This window comes from Physeter macrocephalus, unplaced genomic scaffold (assembly GCF_002837175.3).
Source record: "Physeter macrocephalus isolate SW-GA unplaced genomic scaffold, ASM283717v5 random_192, whole genome shotgun sequence".
Classification (NCBI taxonomy): domain Eukaryota; kingdom Metazoa; phylum Chordata; class Mammalia; order Artiodactyla; family Physeteridae; genus Physeter; species Physeter macrocephalus.
Window position 1 is genome coordinate 38,664 of NW_021145450.1, and position 18,844 is coordinate 57,507.

At 56.1% G+C, this 18,844-nt stretch overlaps 3 protein-coding genes and 1 non-coding gene across 10 annotated transcripts in view; 3 read left to right on the forward strand and 1 right to left on the reverse strand.

Moving 5' to 3' along the window:
* The first annotated feature begins 896 nt into the window (after window positions 1–896).
* LOC112066586 (39S ribosomal protein L38, mitochondrial-like) lies at window positions 897–2,275 on the forward strand. Its single transcript, XM_024130227.2, has 4 exons — window positions 897–947; window positions 1,102–1,370; window positions 1,564–1,700; window positions 1,923–2,275. The coding sequence occupies exons 1-4, from the start codon at window positions 897–899 to the stop codon at window positions 2,057–2,059; spliced, it is 594 nt and encodes a 197-aa protein (XP_023985995.1). The 3' UTR covers window positions 2,060–2,275.
* A 96-nt stretch (window positions 2,276–2,371) lies between these two features.
* TRIM65 (tripartite motif containing 65) lies at window positions 2,372–9,192 on the forward strand. Of its 4 annotated transcripts, none has more exons than XM_024130536.3 (6): window positions 2,372–4,420; window positions 5,652–5,747; window positions 5,994–6,227; window positions 6,313–6,487; window positions 6,625–6,690; window positions 7,241–9,192. In XM_024130536.3, the coding sequence occupies exons 1-6, from the start codon at window positions 3,827–3,829 to the stop codon at window positions 7,813–7,815; spliced, it is 1,740 nt and encodes a 579-aa protein (XP_023986304.1). In that variant the 5' UTR covers window positions 2,372–3,826; the 3' UTR covers window positions 7,816–9,192. The 4 variants fall into 4 exon arrangements, with proteins under 4 accessions (XP_023986304.1, XP_028340157.1, XP_028340158.1 ...); XM_028484356.2 differs by having other exon boundaries at window positions 6,625–6,739; window positions 7,241–7,837; XM_028484357.2 differs by having other exon boundaries at window positions 6,625–6,733; window positions 7,241–7,837.
* A 557-nt stretch (window positions 9,193–9,749) lies between these two features.
* Window positions 9,750–9,821, reverse strand: TRNAA-UGC (transfer RNA alanine (anticodon UGC)). Its single transcript has one exon. It is a non-coding gene; the product is annotated as a tRNA-Ala (tRNA).
* A 5,743-nt stretch (window positions 9,822–15,564) lies between these two features.
* Window positions 15,565–18,844, forward strand: part of TRIM47 (tripartite motif containing 47) — a 4,677-nt gene continuing 1,397 nt past the window's right edge. The window contains exons 1-5 of one of the 4 annotated variants that reach the window (XM_024130295.3): window positions 15,565–16,242; window positions 17,282–17,377; window positions 17,649–17,879; window positions 18,056–18,254; window positions 18,715–18,789. In XM_024130295.3, coding sequence (XP_023986063.1) covers window positions 15,574–16,242; window positions 17,282–17,377; window positions 17,649–17,879; window positions 18,056–18,254; window positions 18,715–18,789 — 1,270 coding nt within the window. In that variant the 5' untranslated portion in view covers window positions 15,565–15,573. The remainder of the gene's footprint in view (window positions 16,243–17,281; window positions 17,378–17,648; window positions 17,880–18,055; window positions 18,255–18,714; window positions 18,790–18,844) is intronic. The other 3 variants (XM_028484359.2, XM_028484360.2, XM_028484361.2) reach the window with 3 other exon arrangements.

Here is an 18,844-nt window from a genome sequence, read left to right on the forward strand (position 1 = left end):
AGAAGCCTTGTCAGGTGGGGCAAAGGCAGGTCTCAGAGATCTCTGGGCACGCCCCCTGCTCAGGACCCAGAAAGCTCCTGAGTGCTTGCTGGATGGTTAGGGTATTTCTCCTCTCTAAAGGCAAAGACTGCCTAGTAGCCAGTCAAGAGATCAATGCACCTTTTCCAGCAAGAGGAACTTCACATATTACCACACAGAAGGCATAATATGCTTGCTGCATCGAAGGGAGAGGACGCCCCGCCTCAAAATTAGGCCAGCTCCTTTGGAAAGAAAGAGTTAACCCTCCTCCAACTCACACTGGCCCAGCACACACTGCCCTAGGGCAGGTGGGTTAGCAGTCAGGATCCTTCTGTGCTCAGCTGCAGGGGAACCACCTCTCTAAAAAGTGAGGTTCCAGAACAGCTGGGACCTGCAAACAAGGAACTCTCCCCAGCAGAGGGCTGACACCAAGAGGGGATTCCAAGTGCAGTTGAAGCTTGCTTTGAGTTTCCATTAAAGCGGGTAGGAAGGAACCAGTTTTTTGGGTTTTTTTTTTTGCGGTACGCGGGCCTCTCACTGCTGTGGCCTCTCCCGTTGCGGAGCACAGGCTCCGGACGCGCAGGCTCAGCGGCCATGGCTCACGGGCCGACGATCAAATGGGAAAGGAGTCCATGAGAGGCCTCTGGTACCTGTGGGCTGCCTCTTGTTTTCTCAGTGGCCTTTGGTTCTGAGCACCAGGCCAAGGGGAGGAGGTCAGGCATTTTTATTCAACTGCAGTTACCAGCCTATGCAACAGGACCCTCTGGGGAGTTGTACCTGGGGCAGGTATAACGGCCATCCCAGTGCCAGGCTGGGCAAACACTCCCTGACAAACCTAGAGGCTTTGGGAAATGGGGAGAGAAACAGCCCAAGGTCACATGGCCTTCCCGCGTGCACGGCTGTGGCATCCCCACAGCTCCCCAGGGCCAGTAAACGGGCTGCTTGACCTAGCTCTCATCTTGACAGTTCCTGCGGCCCTTGTTGGCCTCTGAGCCCCTACTGTTGCCTCCACAAGTTTGCAGTCCATCCGAGGGTTTGCAGAGCTCTACTTCCTACTTGATTGTACAATAGAGAGCATTTTAGGGTCTTTCTTCCCGGGGAGGTACATCAGTCTCTAGGGAGCACACGGGTAGGAATGTTCCTGCTGCCACCTCCCGCGAGTGGCAATTAACAGATGCTTTTTCTCCCACCAGAACCAACATCCCGGGCAACAGGGTGGCTGAAGGACAGGAGACGTGTCCCTACCTGCCCCCCTTCCCTGCCCGAGGCTCCGGCTTCCACCGCTTTGCCTTTCTGCTCTTCAAGCAGGACAAGTCAATCGACTTCTCTGGGGACACCCGGCCCTCACCCTGGTAATCTGTGCCCCTCCCCACCCCCACAGCTACCCCCAGCCTCAGGCCAGCTTCCCAGCAGCGGTCAGTCTTTCTCAGTTCTCCTCTCGCGTAACTTGAGCTGTGCTAGGCAGACCCTAAGGGGCTTCTCAGCATTGCCTGTGGGGCTCTGGTGCCCCCCTCCCCACTCTCTAATGCTCCTCTCTTTCTGCAGCTACCAGCTTGCCCAGCGGACCTTCCACACTTTTGATTTCTACAAGAAACACCAAGATACCATGACTCCAGCTGGCCTGGCCTTCTTCCAGTGCCGCTGGGATGACTCGGTCACCCACATCTTCCACCAGCTCCTGGGTAAGGGCGGAGTGGGCTGGGGGAGGGGGCGGCTGGCCTGAGCTCACAGACCTCTCCTGACTTGCCAGGAGGAGCGCCTGTCAGGAGAGGGCCACCAGCAGGCATGCCACTCCTGGGGTGGGCTGGCTGGGTGGTGCCAGCCTGGGCAGTCCCACCTGGCAGACGAGAGAGGGGCTCAGGCCAGCAGCAGTCCACACACCCGCCCCCTCACTCTTCTTGCAGACATGCGAGAGCCTGTGTTCGAGTTTGTGCGGCCGCCCCCTTACCACCCTAAGCAGAAGCGCTTCCCCCACCGGCAGCCCCTGCGCTACCTGGACCGGTACAGAGACAGTCACGAACCCACCTATGGCATCTACTGAGTGGCTGGAGTGCCACCCCCCTCAGAGAGTGGACTGGAGGCCACCCTGTCAGGCTCTACAGGCGGGAGCAATAGAGACACAGTGCCAAGGGGGCCAAGCATTGGGGTTCTCCGGCCTGCCTGAGGCAGCCCCTCTGCTGCCCTCCCAGCAGGCCCAGGGCTTGGGAGTGAAGAAGGCTGGGGAGTTGGGGGTATGAATATATTGATTTTTGCTGTAGCTGGTCTGGGTCTGTGTTCTGGGAGCAGCCAGAGTGCCCCCTGGTGGGACTCTTGCTTTATGGGTGGGAAGAAGGCTGCCTCCCACCCCAGGAGGTGACCCCTCACCTCTGCTTCCTGAGGGTGTCAGAGGCCCTGTGATCCACTGGCTGAAGACGGGTGCAGAAGAAAAGCAGGCAGTGGGCCCTGGCTGCTCCCACAGTCCTCTTGAAAGAAATTTGCCAGCCCTGGGCATTGGCCCCTTGCCGGCTATTCACAGGGTCCTGGCCTCCCGATGCTTTGAATAAGAAGCCTTGTCAGGTGGGGCAAAGGCAGGTCTCAGAGATCTCTGGGCACGCCCCCTGCTCAGGACCCAGAAAGCTCCTGAGTGCTTGCTGGATGGTTAGGGTATTTCTCCTCTCTAAAGGCAAAGACTGCCTAGTAGCCAGTCAAGAGATCAATGCACCTTTTCCAGCAAGAGGAACTTCACATATTACCACACAGAAGGCATAATATGCTTGCTGCATCGAAGGGAGAGGACGCCCCGCCTCAAAATTAGGCCAGCTCCTTTGGAAAGAAAGAGTTAACCCTCCTCCAACTCACACTGGCCCAGCACACACTGCCCTAGGGCAGGTGGGTTAGCAGTCAGGATCCTTCTGTGCTCAGCTGCAGGGGAACCACCTCTCTAAAAAGTGAGGTTCCAGAACACCTGGGACCTGCAAACAAGGAACTCTCCCCAGCAGAGGGCTGACACCAAGAGGGGATTCCAAGTGCAGTTGAAGCTTGCTTTGAGTTTCCATTAAAGCGGGTAGGAAGGAACCAGTTTTTTGGGTTTTTTTTTTTGCGGTACGCGGGCCTCTCACTGCTGTGGCCTCTCCCGTTGCGGAGCACAGGCTCCGGACGCGCAGGCTCAGCGGCCATGGCTCACGGGCCCAGCCGCTCCGCGGCATGTGGGATCTTCCCGGACCCGGGCACGAACCCGCGTCCCTTGCATCGGCAGGCGGACTCTCAACCACTGCGCCACCAGGGAAGCCCTGAACCACTGTTTTCTGGTCTCTTGTCTCTTGGTAACCAGAAATTTCCACCTCACTGTTTAAAAGAACCAAAATTAGGCATAACCTAGAGAAGGGAGACACCTAATCTGGCAAGTGCCTGAAACTCAGCTCAAGGAAAAAGTGCAGCAGGACCCCTCGGGTCAGGAGAGCATTTAATGAGCACTAGCTGTGTGCCCCATGCTCATTGCCAGGCGCTCCCGTGTGCGGTCCTGTTCCATTTAATCGCCAAAACCCCTGGGAGGTAGATAACAGCAACCCTTGTTGTTAGTATTTGCATGAGATTTTCAGATGAGGGGCTCAGAAGAGGTTCCGGTGGTGGCCCTCGGCCAGGAGGAGGCCTGGAGGCCCGACGGGTTTCCCAAGCCTCTTGTGTCCAGATTCCCTGCACGGGAGCTGCCGGACTGAGGATCTAGGGAAGCAGGATGGAGGTCCCAGAGAGAGCTGGACCCCAACTCCCAGCCTGGGGTGGTAAAAGGCAGGCAGGGGTGGCTCGGAGTTGACAGGGGCCGAGCACCGGAATGGGAAGCCAAGCCCGCAGCCGTCGGCGCAGGGTGGAGCGGGCGCGCTGGGAGTGGCGGCTGGTCGGGGCGGAAGAAGGGCTGTCAAGTTCGTCTTCCCAGGCGGGTCCTGGCTCCGCCCGCTGCACCCACACCCGGGCGCCGGCGGTCCCTTTAAGAGGCCCGGGCCTTCCGCCCGTGCTCCTGGGGCTGCCCGCCGCCGCCATGGCCGCGCAGGGGCTGGAGGACAGGCTGACCTGTGCCATCTGCCTGGAGCTCTACCAGGACCCGGTGACGCTGCTCTGCGGCCACAACTTCTGCAGGGCCTGTATCCAGGACTGCTGGAGCCGCCGCGAGAAGGAGTGCCCCGAGTGCCGGGAGCCCTTCCCCGACAGCGCCGAGCTGCGCCGCAACGTGGCTCTGAGCGGCGTGCTGGAGGAGCTGCGCGCCTGTCAGGCGCCCGACCCCGGCCCCGGCGCGCGCTGCCCCCGGCACGAGAGGCCGCTCGAGCTTTTCTGCCGCACCGAGGGCCTCTGCGTGTGCAGCGTGTGCACCGTGCGCGAGTGTCGCCTCCACGAGCGGAAGCTGCTGGACGCCGAGCGCCGGGAGCGCGAGGTGACCCTCGGGGGACCCCGCCCTGCTCTCTGCGCCCGGGCGGGGCTGGCAGCTTCAGCAGCTTCGCTTGGCCCTATTTTTATTCTGGGTTGAAAGGAGGTGGTGGTCAGAAAACAGATGCTTGGAATAGAGATGTTCGAGCCGGTGACGGGTCCAGGTTGCAGTTACAGGGGTGAGTGGCTGAGATGGAACAAGGAGCCCAGAGCCAGAATGTTGGAGGATAATCCCTGTGGCTGCTGAAGGCACAGAGTAAGGACAGGATGTTACTGCTTGTGGGGCCTAAGAGCTCGCACTAAGCATCGAAGTTTGCAGTGGAGGGCGGCAACAGGGAGAGAGGGAGGAACGGGTGGTACAGCCGGCGGCAGATGCACTGCAGGAGCTAGAATTGGGCTAGGGAGAGGGGAAGTGACGCTGGGGTGTGAGGGGCTGGATGTGTGCCCCTGGGGGAGAGTCAGGCGGAACCAGAAAAGTCTGCCCTGCCTCCTCCTACCTTCAGCATGTTTTACCGTGCGGGAGGCAGTGAGGCCTGAACAGAGGCACAAGCGTTGCACTTAGGAAGACCTGATTACTTTGGCCAAGTTGTCAACTTCTCTGACCCGTTTCCTCATCTGTGAATCGGGGATAATATCAGTCCTTCCATCAAAGTGTTGCTGGGACAAGAAGAATCAAGACAGGCTCTTGACCTGGTACAGGGAACCAAATCCTAGCAGATGCGCAGTTCTGAACTACGAGAGTATAGCGTTTTGATCCTCGAGGAGACCAGACAGGTCACAACCAAATAGGGGTGCCCCCTTCCCCCTCATGTCCAAAGCTGGGCCTGCGGACTGGCCCGGCATTTGGAAGAACCCACCTTATACCTGCGGTGCACTGCCCACCTGTCAAAAAGCTTTGGTGCTTTGGGTCGTTGCCCCTTCCCCGCAAGGCCGCCTAAGCTCCCGTTTATTGACTGGGGGTAGTGGGGGGCTGCTCCGCCCCAGGTTGCTCGTCTTCAGCCCAAGGCCTCTGCGCCACCCTGCTCCCGGTGGGGAAGGGCCTTGTGCAGGCCTCCCTGGGACTCTGACCCAGTTCTCCCGGGGCTCACACCACGGCTGATGCTCTGCGTGCTGGCCTCACCTGGGGTGGCATGAGGAGGGGATGCCCAGCATCTGCAGGTGTTTTGACTGGCTGAGGGGGGAACTTCACAGCCGATCCTGGCCCCCTCTTGTCACTTGTCCCCCGGTGGGCACCACAGGCCCAGCTGAGAGCCACACTGGAGGTCACCCAGCAGCAGGCCACCCAGGCTGAGAGCCAGCTACAGGAGCTGCAGCAGCGAAGCAGCCAGATCCAGGTATAAGGCCTGTCTGTTCCATGCCCCCCATGCCCTCATGCTGTGTCCTTCAAGCAGCCACCGGCTGGTCCCTGGGACACTGGGCAGTAGGTGTAAGCTGCGTTGAAAATACCTCCTGGCAGCAGGAAAGGAAGGGCTGAACGGAGGGAGAGATTCCAGGGACCGTGGCTCCCCACATTCCCCCCTCTCAGACCAGCGGGCAGCCCAGGGCCCTGGCTGCCCTCGACTTCTCCTGTGCCCACCCAGAGCTCAGCCTGCACCCTGACCTCCATGATCTCTGGCAAGTTCAGCCGCCTGCTGCAGGCCCTGGAGATGCAGCGGTACTTGGCTCTGAGGAACATCGAGGTGGCCAAGACACAGGCGCTGGAACAGGCCCGGGACGAGAAACAACGACTGCAGGGCCACCTGGAGGCCTTGTCTTGCTGTGACCGCAGGATTCGCAACCTCCTGGAGCAATTGGATGACCGGACCTTCCTCCAGGTACCGGGCCTTGGGGCGGCAGGGTGGGGGACCAGTGGGCCTGCCCCTCGTGCCCCGGCTTACTGCAGCTGTCCCCGGTGCTCAGGAATCACAGCTCCTGGCGCCCCCAGGCCCCCTTGGGCCACTGACTCTCCCGCATTGGGACGAAGATCAGCAGGTGGGTGGCCTGAAGGAGTCACTGAGCCAGCTGTGTGCCCTCCTCCTGGAAGAGGGGGGCCACCCCGGAGCACCAGCCGAGGCTGCTGACTTTGGCTCCATGGGTAAGGCTGACCCCAGATCTCCCTCTACCCCTGTGGGCCCAGCTGTTCTTCCCACTGGGGTGGTAATGGAGTCAGAGCCCAGGCCCCCATGAGCTCCTCTCCAGATCACTCCCCTAAAACACTGCTTTGCCCCCTAGAGGCCCCAGGACCCCTGGCACCAGTCCCGAGCCTCGTTTGTCCACTGAGGAGGAAACTCTGGCAGAGTAAGAAGGCCCATCGAATGTGTGTGCGCACCTGTGTGAGCATGTGCGTGTGAGTGCGTCGTGTGTACACGTGGGTCTGTGCGTGGCACGCGTGCACTGTGCGCACGTGTGTGTGCGGGGCACGTGCTGTGACCGTTCTGTACAGGAAGTCCGTTTCACTCCCCTCCCTGGGGCTAGCCTCGCCCCCCTGCACACCTGTTGCAGGATGCACGCCCCTTACACGCGCAGCCAGCGTAGTGTTTAAGGCGATTCTGGGCACACAAATCTGGGATCCATCACAGTTCTTCCACTTACTACGAAGTTAGGTGACCTTTCTGAACCTCCATTTTCTCATCTGTGAAACGAGGCTGGTGGAAGGTTCCACCTCAGGGGTGGCATGGAAGGTCGGATGCTGAGACGATGTCCACGTTAGCTCAGCTTGCAGTCGCCCCGGCAGAGGTCTAGTGATCTGCCCGTGGAGCTTCAGTGGCCGTCTCTCCCCTCGGGACAGGATGGTGGCCAGGCACAGGCACCCTTGCCCGCTCACCTTCCGTCCATCTCTGCCCAACAGATTATCGCAACCTGACCTTCGACCCCGTCAGCGCCAACCGTCACTTCTACCTGTCTCGGCAGGACCAGCGGGTAAAGCACTGTCGCGAGCCCCGGGGCCCAGATGGGCCGGGCAGCTTCGAGCTCTGGCAGGTGCAGTGTGCCCAGAGCTTCCAGGCCGGGCGGCATTACTGGGAGGTGCGTGCGTCCAACCACTCGGTGACGCTGGGCGTCGCCTACTCGGAACTGGCGAGGCGCAAGCTGGGGCCCCACACGGACAACATCGGCCGCGGGCCCAGCTCCTGGGGGCTCTGCATTCAGGAGGACAGCGCCCAGGCCTGGCACAACGGGGAGGCCCGGCGCCTCCCAGGGGTATCAGGGCGGCTCCTGGGCATGGATTTGGACCTGACCTCCGGCTGCCTCACCTTCTACAGCCTGGAGCCCGAGACCCAACCCTTGTATACCTTCCATGCCATCTTCGCCCGGCCCCTCCACCCCGTTTTCTGGCTCCTCGAGGGTAGGACCCTGACCCTGTGCCATCGGCCCGAGGCCAAGCTCCCTCCAGGGCTCCAGGAAGAGGCCTCAGGGCTCAGCTGAGGAAGGCACGGGATGGAGCTCGGGGTCAGGACCAGGTGCCACCAGGCCTGTGGGCCCAAGAACTGCCCCAGCCCCTGGCCTGGGGGCCTGAGGCCACAGCTCTAACGGGACCAGTTGTTGGCCGGAAGACCGAGTCAGGACCAGGCTGGGCCACTTGGAGAGAGAGGTGGGTGGAGCCTCCAAACTGGAGTTTACCTTTCCAGCCTCTCTGAAAGGGACAGGGGCTAAAGGAAGTAAAATGGGGGTCCAGTTCTAGCCACTGGCTGGACCTCAGAGGCTAGTGCAGTGCCCAGGGCTCCTGGTCCTTCAGGAGAGCGAGTGTGGTGTGGGGCACACCACAGAGTGGGACAGACAAAATCGTACATGCAACAGCCCCAGTGTAGACCGAGGCACAAACAATTCCTAGAGGAAATCTTGGGAAAATTGATATTTACCTTTTTCCTCCTCATCTTTATCTCTTTGCTTTTTGTTATTTTCCTTAACATTTGCTATATTTTGGTCTTTTTCTCTTTTACTTTGTACCTCCTTGTGATCGTATTCTATACACAGTTGTGTTTTCTGCATGTTTTATCTAACAAGCATTTTTCACATTGTTAAAAAGTTTTCTCTGAATGACTACAGTATAGACAGTCATTCTACTGACGAAGACAAATTCTAACCAGAGTTTGTTTACCCTTTATTGGACGTGCAAAACGTTTTATTTGAGGGCTGTAAAAATATGGCCGTGATGACTATGTTTGAACAGGAAGCTTTGGCATATTTATTGTTACCTACGTAGGCTACATTTCCTAAAGAGGAATTGCTCAACAGAGAAACAATGAACACTTGAAGATTTTTTCTTTGTATACAAAGGAGCAAAATAAAGAAACCTTGAGTCAGGCCAGCTAGTGCCCCTGTCCCGCATCCCACCAGGCAAGTTGCTGCGGCAGGGCCTCAGCCGCCGTCTCCCCCACCTCATCCCCAGCCGGGGTGTGGAGGTTAAGCACAGTCGTTCGTGTAGGTGCCAGCACACTGCCAACTCCTTTTGTTTTGGCTTTTGCTCTTCGGAACGTGTTTCCGCGAAGATCCTTGTACATGTTTTTGCTTGTGTTTCTGGAAGTGAGGGTGCTGGGCCATAAGGGAGCAGTAGTTTTGTACTTGAAATGTTCCACTTCTTGATCTGGGTGGTGGTTCCGAGGGTGTTTGCTTTATAACTTTTCCCACTGCACACACATGTTTTATATACTCAACGTGTAAGTATCTGACAATAAAAGTTTAATTAAAGGATAACACATACTCCAAAAATTACAAAATATTTTTATATAAAGTGTACCTCCCTCCCCACATGGTAACCTGGCCTCGGCCGCTGCCAGGGTTGCAAACTCCATCTTGTGGCCTCACCCCTCAGCCGTGTGGCTCTCTGTTCAAGGGCAGGGCCAGGCCTCTGATTGGTGCAACCTGGGCAAGGAGCTTCCAGTAAGATTCCTAAGGTGGGGAGGTCCCCAAACACGGGAGGGAGGTTGTGACACTGGGCAGCCTGACAGTGTGACAGCTGGGTTAACAGCAGGAGCTGAAAGGCCCGGCGGGGCAGGATGTAGGACTGGGCTGGCCAGGTAGCCACCATCACTGGCTGTCCTGGCGTACAGATTCTAACTGTCCCTCTTGATGCCAGAGCCCCGACACCCGACACAAGTGTCCAGCTAGCCGAACCCATGTTCTGAAAGGAGCAGAGAAAGGAAGAACAGCCCCCTTTCTCCTTCCGTGGTGGGAAGTGTCTTGGGTCATTTATTCTGTGGATTTACTTTTTTATTGGGTTGTTAGTCCTTTCCATGTTGTCCTGTGGGAAGGTTCTATTTTGTGATCATTAACCTTTGTTTACATGTAACACTACTGCCATTTTTCTTTTTTCTTTTTTTTTTTTTTTTTTTTTTGCCATGATGCTTGTGGGATCTTAGTTCCCTGACCGGGGATCGAACCTGGGCCCCCGCAGTGCAAGCGCTGAGTCCTAACCACTGGACCACCAGGGAAGTCCCTATTTTTATAGAGTGCTATGGAGAAGTTCTTCCCAGGTAGGTCTGGAGGCAAGCATTGACAAATCTCCTGGACAGCTACTTCAGATTAAATTCGCTGGGTCCTCCTGATTCTAACAGGACTCTCCACCTCCTCTCCAGGGAAAATGCCTTGGTGTAGAGGGAGAAAGAAGCATGGGCTTTGGGGTGTAACTTTTATAAAGAGGACACATTTGATGAGCCTAGGGGTGTTCCCAGCATCTCTGCCCCACTCCTCACAGTTTCTGGACGTCTGTGAGGCAGAATCAGCAGGGCAGGCACAGGGACAGAAAAAGAGCAGGGGAGGGCGGGAGAGATTTTAAAAGACAGGGGCCTCTGGGCCAGTGGGGTTGGAGCGAGTTGGATTGGAGGCCAGAGAGGGGAGGGGTAAAGAGAATAGGAGGCTGCTCTTGCCCAGGCAGGAAGGGATGGAAGGGAGCAGTGTGGTGACAATAGGAAATGTGGCTTCAAGTAACACGGGGCTGGAAGCTAGAAGACAATGGAGCCAGGCCTTTGAGACTCTGAGGGGGAAAGATTTCCATTTAGAATTCCATACACGGGACTTCCCTGGTGGTCCAGTGGTTGAGAATCTGCCTTCCAATGCAGGGGACACGGGTTCAATCCCTCATCGGGGAACTAAGATCCCACATGCCACGGGGCAACTAAGCCCGTGCACCACAACTGCTGAGCCCACATGCTCTGGAGCCCGCGCACCACAACCAAAGATCCCGCATGCCACAAGAAAGACCCGACGCAGCCATAAATAAATAAATAGATATTAGAATTCCATACCCAGCCAAACTGTCAATCATGGGCAAAGCCTGAACCAAGACATTTGCAGACACTTCCGCATCCGTTCCCAGGAAGCCCCCAGAGCACCCACTTTTCAAAAATGAAAGAAATCAATGAAGGGAAAGGGAGACCTGGGATCCAAGCAATGGGGAGCTCAACACAAAGGAGAAGCGATAAAGAATCAAAATTTCCAGAAATACGAACACAGACATTCACATATTCAAGGCTTATAAGCACGTGCTTTAGAGATGAGGTAAGTGCTGGAAGAGACGGTTAAGAGTTGAACCTTGTTGTCCATGGGAGCAAGAATCTGGAGGAGGTGGGACATGGGACTGCCAGTTTTTGTTATAAGCCTCATTAAATTGTTTAGTTTTTAGATACTCTAAATATAGTACTTTGAAATAAACACAAGTGTTTTAAAGCACATCAATAGCATAAAGAAGAAGGGCTACTGTGGGACATGGCTTGGATCCCATTTCTTTTTTTTTTTTTTTTTTTTTTCAGAGATGCAAGCAAAGCTAGGGGTGGCTTGCTAAGTACTATCATTTGCTCAACTGCTTTTGCTTGTTTGTTTTTGTTTCTGTTTGACTTTTTTATTGCTGTTTTTTTTTTTTGGTAAGCAGTACTGCAGCCAGACAAGGTCATTTATGATACGAGGTTTAGGAGTACGTTCAGGTTGCACCTTCTGGGTTTAAATTCCACCTCCTCCACAGGACTAGTTATGTGACCTCTGGCAAGATATGTAACCTATTGGAATTCTATTTCCCCTCCTTCATGACAGTCCTGGCAAGGGCAGGGTGAGATGCAGGCGTGAGCAGAGTGTCAGTTACCCTTTCCCCTTAAGAGCCAATTCATTTCAAGAATAATGAATATATTGGGCAACTTAAAGCTACCGCAATGGAAATGAAGTATCAAAATGCAGCCACCCTGGCAAATCACATCTCCAAGCTTTCCTGAGGGAGCACATCTTCCTGAACAGGCTGTGGGGTGGGGAGCAGAGGGCTGGCTGGAACTCATCCCTGAGCACCCCCAAACCTGAGTGGCACCCTTCATTCCCCTCCAGAACCAGGCGGGTCTGTGGTCCCAGCAAGCCCAGGCATCCTGGCTGCCAAGCTGTCGAGCAGGGTGGCACTGATGCCTGAGCCTCTGAACTGTTGCTGGGTCTTGGCAAACAAGGGACAGTCAAGATCAAGTGCTCCTTGTGGAAACCAATTTATGGAGCTCATTACCCACCTTCCTGCCAAACTAGGCACACCCAGCTTGGTTCCCTCTGCTGCTCTGCCCAGAAGATCTTTTCCCACCCTAGTTTCTGCACGCCTGAGCCCTAGCAGTCTGTGAAAGCCCAACTCAAATGCCACTTCCTCCATGCAGGCCTCCATGGTTTCCTGCCCTCCCCCCACTTCCCACAAATCCCCCAGGAGTGGATCCCACCTCTCTTAATATGTAATAGATCTTAGTTTTCTTCTCTCTTTCCAGGAGGCTCTGCATAGCATCTTTCTAAATTAGACTTTTTTTTTTTTTTTTTTTTTTTTGGCTGTGCTGCAGGATCTTAGCTCCCCAACCAGGGATTGAACCTAGGCCATGGCAATGAAACTGCCAAGTCCTAACCACTGGACTTCCAGGGAATTCTCCCTAAAATAGACATTTTTAACCCAGGGTCTTAGGGGGGAAATTCTCTTTATTTTCACTGTCCTCTAACGGAAATTTAGCATTTCTATTACAAATGGAGAAAACACACTGCAGTGATATTAGCAACAGCTGTGACTTGTCACCAATAGAAATTACAGATTTTTTTCAAAAAATACCTAGAGACAAATTACAATGAAAATAACGATGATCCAAAACCTATGGGATGCAGCAAAAGCAGTTCTAGGAGGGAACTTTATAGCAATACAAGCCTACCTCAAGAAACAAGAAAAATCTCAAATAAACAATCTAAATTTACACCTAAAGGAACTAGAGAAAGAAGAACAAACAAAACCCAAAGTTAGCAGAAGGAAAGAAATCATAAAGATCAGAGCAGAAATAAATGAAATAGAAACAAAGAAAACAATAGCAAAGATCAATAAACCTAAAAGCTGGTTCTTTGAGAAGATAAACAAAATTGATAAACCATTAGCCAGACTCATCAAGAAAAAGCGGGAGGGGGCTCAAATCAATGAAATTAGAAATGAAAAAGGGGAAGTTACAACAGACGCTGCAGAAATACAAAGCATCCTGAGAGACTACTACAAGCAACTCTATGCCAATAAAATGGACAACCTGGAAGAAATGGACAAATTCTTAGAAAGGTATAAGCTTCCAGGACTGAACCAGGAAGAAATAGAAAATATGAACAGACCAATCACAAGTAATGAAATTGAAACTGTGATTAAAAATCTTCCAACAAACAAAAGCCCAGGACCAGATACCAGATGGCTTCACAGGTGAATTCTATCAAACATTTAGAGAAGAGCTAACACCCATCCTTCTCAAACTCTTCCAAAAAATTGCAGAGGAAGGAACACTCCCAAACTCATTCTATGAGGCCACCATCACCCTGATACCAAAACCAGACAAAGATACTACAGAAAAAGAAAATTACAGACCAATATCATTGATGAATATAGATGCAAAGATCCTCAACAAAATACTAGCAAACAGAATTGTTTGCTAGTATTGAGAAATTGAGACACAGATGTAGAGAACAAACGTATGGACACCAAGGGGGGAAGTGGCGGGGGGCGGTGGTGGGATGAATTGGGAGATTGGATTGACATGTATACACTAATACGTGTAAAATAGATAACTAATAAGAACCTGCTGTATAAAAACTAAATAAAATAAAATTCAAAAATTCAAAAAAAAAAGAAGTTACAGATTTTTCATAGCACATTACAGAGGTGACAGAGAACTTGAAATATGTTTACATTCATCACTATTTCAAAAATACAGTGATTCTTAGGCCTCCATCAGATCTTGTTATTTGTTCTTGTGTTAAAGAAACACGTATATTACTTTATCACAAATTTGTTTTCTTTATATTTTGAACCTGTGTTTCAATGTAATTGGTTGCCATGGAATCTTCTGCATTTTATTTTGTGCATTTAAAAGCATTATTATGGAAAGGCTTCTGAGACTACACCAGGCTTCAAGAGGGCCCCCGGCAGAGCAAGAAAGGCTAATCCCCACCTCTCGGTGGATCGGTCCTCTCCACCACTTTATTCCTTCCATTTTGGCCTCTCATCAGCAGGAAGTTTGCAGGCCTGGGGGTAGGAAGCATTGCCCCAATTATTTTACTTTTTTTTTTTTTTTTAAATGAACTTTTATTTTTAGAATAGTTACAAAGTTACAGAAAAGTTACAAAGATCATTCAGAATTCCCATATACCTCCCTCCCAATTTCCCCTTCTGTTCACATCGTGACTATGGTACATATGTCACACTGAAAGAGCCAATATTGATACATTCTTATTAACTATATTCCATAATTTATTCAAATTGCCTTAGTTTCCCCCTAACATCCTTTTTCTCTCTCAGGAACACGTCCAGAATACACATTACATTTAGTTACCATGTCTCCTTGGGCTTCTCTTGGCTGTGACAATTTTTCACTTTCCCTGCTTTTGTTTGATGACCTTGACAGTTTCAAGGCGTTCTGGTCAGGTGCTGTGTAGTCTGTGTCTTATTGGGATTTGTGTAAAGTTTTTTTTTTTTTCTTTTTTTTTTTGCGGTACGCGGGCCTCTCACTGTCGTAGCCTCTCCCGCTGCGGAGCACAGGCTCCGGACGCGCAGGCTCAGCGTAAAGTTTTAATCATAGTTAGAGTGGGGTTATGGGCTTTTGGGTAGGAAGACCACAGCCTATCAAGGGTACTTACTGCCGACATTACTTATCACTGTCGATGTTGACCTTGGTGAGGTTTTCATCAGGTTTCTCCATTGTAAAGTTACTGCTCTGTTCCCTTTGGAAGAAAGTCACTACGCACCGTCTACACTTAAGGAGTGGGAAGCCATTCTCCACCTTGGAGTATTTACCAAAACTGTTTGGAATTCCTCTGAATGGGAAATTTGTCTGTTCTCCCTCATTTTTTTAATTTATCCAGTCATTTATTTACACCAGCATGAACTCATGGATGTTTATTTTATACTTTGGGTTACAACCCAATGCTACTTTTGTTATTTTGTTGCCATTCTATCTTTTTAAATTTAACATTATCGAGGTATAGCTTACATATAATAAAATGCCCCATTTTGAGTGCATAGTTGAACGAGTCTCAGCAAACGCCTCCACTTGGGGAACTCACATCCCTAGCCCCAGGTACACCACATGAGTGTCGGTGGACCGTAACTGAATTCCCAGGACGATGGACCTGGAGGATGACATCAACTTCCCATTTCAAGTTTAGAGAAGCCCAAGTTTCCCACCGGGGTTAAATAGGGGCAAAAACATGCGCATATCAGCAGTTATTCCCCACCCTGCCCCGCCCCGCCCCGTCCCGCCCCGCCTTCAGCAGCTCAGCAACTTTGCTTAAAGGTGCTGCGGAGGGGTCTGGAGCTCAAAGGTGCCTGCGGAACGCAGTGGGGTCACCCAGACCCTCCGGAGCCCCTGGCTGGCCATGGGGTGGGGGAGTTTATGGGGGGTCATGGAGGAGTGAACTCCTTCCCTGCTTTCAGCGTGTCTCCCGCATTGCCTTCTCTGCCCTCTGCCCTCTCTCACAGCCCTTTCTCCAGGAGCCCTTAGGGGTCAGACGGGCCCCAGAGGCCACCCCGCGGCGCTGTCCGGGCTGGGGCTGGGTGTCAGGGCCGGCGGGCGGGCCTGTGGCGCTGGGGGGCGGTCCGAGCCGGGGGGCGGGCGGGGCCCGGATCCTTGGCCTCCGTCCCAGGGGCGGCGCCGCATCGTGAACAGTCCGGGTCCCTCCCAGACGGGAGCAGCACAGGCGGTGCCTCGCGACCGAGGAGCCATGGACGGCAGCAGCCCCTTCAGCTGCCCCATCTGCCTGGAGCCGCTCCGGGAGCCAGTGACGCTGCCCTGCGGCCACAACTTCTGCCTCGCCTGCCTGGGCGCGCTCTGGCCGCACCGCGGCGCGGGCGGCGCCGGCGGGCCGGGAGGCACGGCCCGCTGCCCGCTGTGCCAGGAGCCCTTCCCCGACGGCCTGCAGCTCCGCAAGAACCACACGCTGTCCGAGCTGCTGCAGCTCCGCCAGGGCTCGGGCCCGGGGCCCGGCCCCGGCCCGGCCCGGGCCCCCGAGCCGGTGGCGCCCAGCGCGCCGCCCAGCGCCCCGGAGCCGTCGGCTCCCTGCGCGCCGGAGCCGTGGCCGGCGGGCGAAGAGCCGGTGCGCTGCGACGCGTGCCCCGAGGGCGCCGCCCTACCGGCCGCGCTCTCCTGCCTCTCCTGCTTCGCCTCCTTCTGCCCCGCGCACCTAGGCCCGCACGAGCGCAGCCCCGGGCTGCGCGGACACCGCCTGGTGCCGCCGCTGCGCCGGCTGGAGGAGAGCCTGTGCCCGCGCCACCTGCGGCCGCTCGAGCGCTACTGCCGCGCGGAGCGAGTGTGCCTGTGTGAGGCCTGTGCCGCCCAGGAGCACCGGGGCCACGAGCTCGTGTCGCTGGAGGAGGAGCGCGCGCTCCAGGAGGTGGGGCGCGGGCGCGGCGGGCGGGCGGGCGACGGGGCTCGCGTGGCGGCCGAGGGCCGGGGACCCCTCACCCCCATCTTTAATTCCCTCCTCTAGCCTGAGGATTTTTGCGGTCCCTTCCAGCCCTGACTGTCTCCGCTCGCTGTGGCACATTTCTCTCGGGACGAGAATGGGGGTTGGAGGGACCCAGTGAGAACTCGAAAAAAGATGGGCGGGCTGGGGGCCTGAGGCCGGAGCGGGGGCCTTGGGGGCTTAAAGCAGCAGGGAGCCGGGTTAGGCCCACGCGGTCCCAGGCGGCTGCTTTCCGCCGCGCAGCTGCTGCGCCGGCCGAGCTCCTGCAGATCCCCGCTCAGATTTGCCTGGGCTGAGGGTTTGGATGACGGGTGTGGCAGGCGAAAGGAGTGCTGCAGAGGGTGGGCCGAGCACACAGACCGCTCTGTCCAGCTGTTCCGGGGGCCCGTGGTGGGAGCATGTGCACGCTGCCTGGCCGGTTACCTCCGCCCCCAGTTTCCTTTGGCCCCCAGCCCGGTCTTGGCGCCTCTGCCTTGGGATTTTCCGTCTCTCCTGCCTGGAGTGGTGACTCATAAGACCCAGGGGATTTACCCGGAATCCCTATTTTTCAGGCCTGGGCTGGGGGCACAGACTCTTTGGGGACACTGATTCCCCGGGACAGCTGAATGCCACCTTGTGCAGGGCCCCCTCCTCACTCTCTTTCTCTGCCTCTTCCCCACTGAAGGACGTTCTCAAATGAATGTGAGAAACACTGAGGACCATAGATGGCCCTCTACCTGCTCACCAGTCAAAGAGGGGAGGCAGGCAACCCACAGCTGGCCAGCCTGCCCTCTCCCTGGGCATTCGGGAATGGCACCAGCCTGGGCTTGAGGCGCCTCTGGCATTTCATGGCCACTCCCAGTCCCAGCTATACCCAGATGCCACTCCCTCCCAGGTCACCCCTCTCCTCCCCCCTTGGTGAGGCCTGGGACCCCAGTGCAGGGTTGTGACCTCTGCCAGACCCCGTACTCAAGGGTGTCGTTCACAGGCCGAGCAGCCCAAAGTCCTGAGCGCTGTGGAGGACCGCATGGACGAGCTGGGCGCGGGCATCGCACAGTCCCGGCGCACGGTGGCCCTCATCAAGGTCCGATCCCGTCCTAACCCCCGCCCCCGTTCACCCCTGCGGTAGGCTTCTGGCAGTGTGAGCCTTCAGCATGGTACCGTCCACTCTAAAGAAGCCCACGCTCGAGGCATTGCCCGGCTCCAGTGAGCACAAGGGTCTCCCCTGACCTGACCTAGATCCAGGGCAGCTGGGGCTGGTGCTTCTGTCCCTCCGAGAGGACGGTGGGGGAAAGTGGGGTCTGGGAAGTGATGTTCTCTGCCCTCATCACCGCCACCTCTGTCCTCCTGTGCAGAGTGCAGCCGTGGCAGAGCGGGAAAGGGTGAGCCGGCTGTTTGCCGAGGCTGCGGCCGTCCTGCAGGGGTTTCAGGCGGAGGTGCTGGCCTTCATCGACGAGGGGGAGGCGACCATGCTGGGCCGCTCCCAGGGCGACCTGCAGCGGCAGGAGGGACAGCGCAGCCGGCTCAGCCGGGCCCGCAGCAACCTCGGTCAGGTCCCTGAGGCCGACTCGGTCAGCTTCCTGCAGGTGAGGGCAGCTCTGCAGGCCAGAGAGGACACGGAAGCGGGGAGGCGGGAGGCGGAGGGAGAAGGCGGCGGGTGCCTGGGCTTCAGGGCTGTGCCAGCCCCCCCGGCAGCGCCGTCTCACCCCAGCCAGGAGGAGCTGTGGCCAGCAGGGCCTTAATGGGCGTTTGTCTGGCACAGGAGCTCCTGGCGCTCAGGCTGGCCCTGGAGGAGGGGTGCGGCCCTGGGCCCGGGCCCCCAAGGGAGCTCAGCTTCACCAAGTCATCCCAGGCCGTGCAGGTGGTACGGGACGGCCTGGCTTCGGCCTGCACCAGCCAGTGGGAGCAGCTGCAGGGGCTGGGCAGCGACGAGGACGGGCTGCAGAAGCCAGGCACGGAAGGTGGGTGCCCCCCACAAGTGACTCATCCTTCCCCAGACTCCCCGCACGGGCCCCCAGGCCTGGTGCCCGTTCAGGAGTGGAGGATGGAAACTGCCAGGCTCAGGGTGGGACCCAAAATCCTGCCAATGGCTGGAGCCACCACCCTGTAAGCACGAGTCAGCCCCTTTGGCCACAGCCCAGGGGGCAGAGCAGGCCTCTCCTAGACCACCCTCTAGCTTCAGAAGGGCTGAGGCCCCGGGAGGAAGTGGAGCGGGGGCAGAGCCGGAGGACCAGGCATGTGTGTGAGCACAGGGTACCGTATTTGGGCGTGTGCCTGTCCCCAGGTGGCCTGAGGTGCTGGGAGGGAGGGGGTAGGAGGGGAAGTTCAGTCACAGGTTCGGGGTGGGGGGGGTCACCTTGCACAGCGGCCCAGCCACGGGCAGCCGGGGAGACCCCCTCTGCACTGTCTCCTCTTCTGCAGCAGATGCTGAGTCCCAGGACCCCGAAAGCACCAACAGCCTGGAGAGTGAGGCTCCCAGGGATTACTTCCTCAAGTGTATGTCGACACCTGCCCCCCCCCCCCCCCCCCCCCGCCCCTTCCTGGCCCCCCC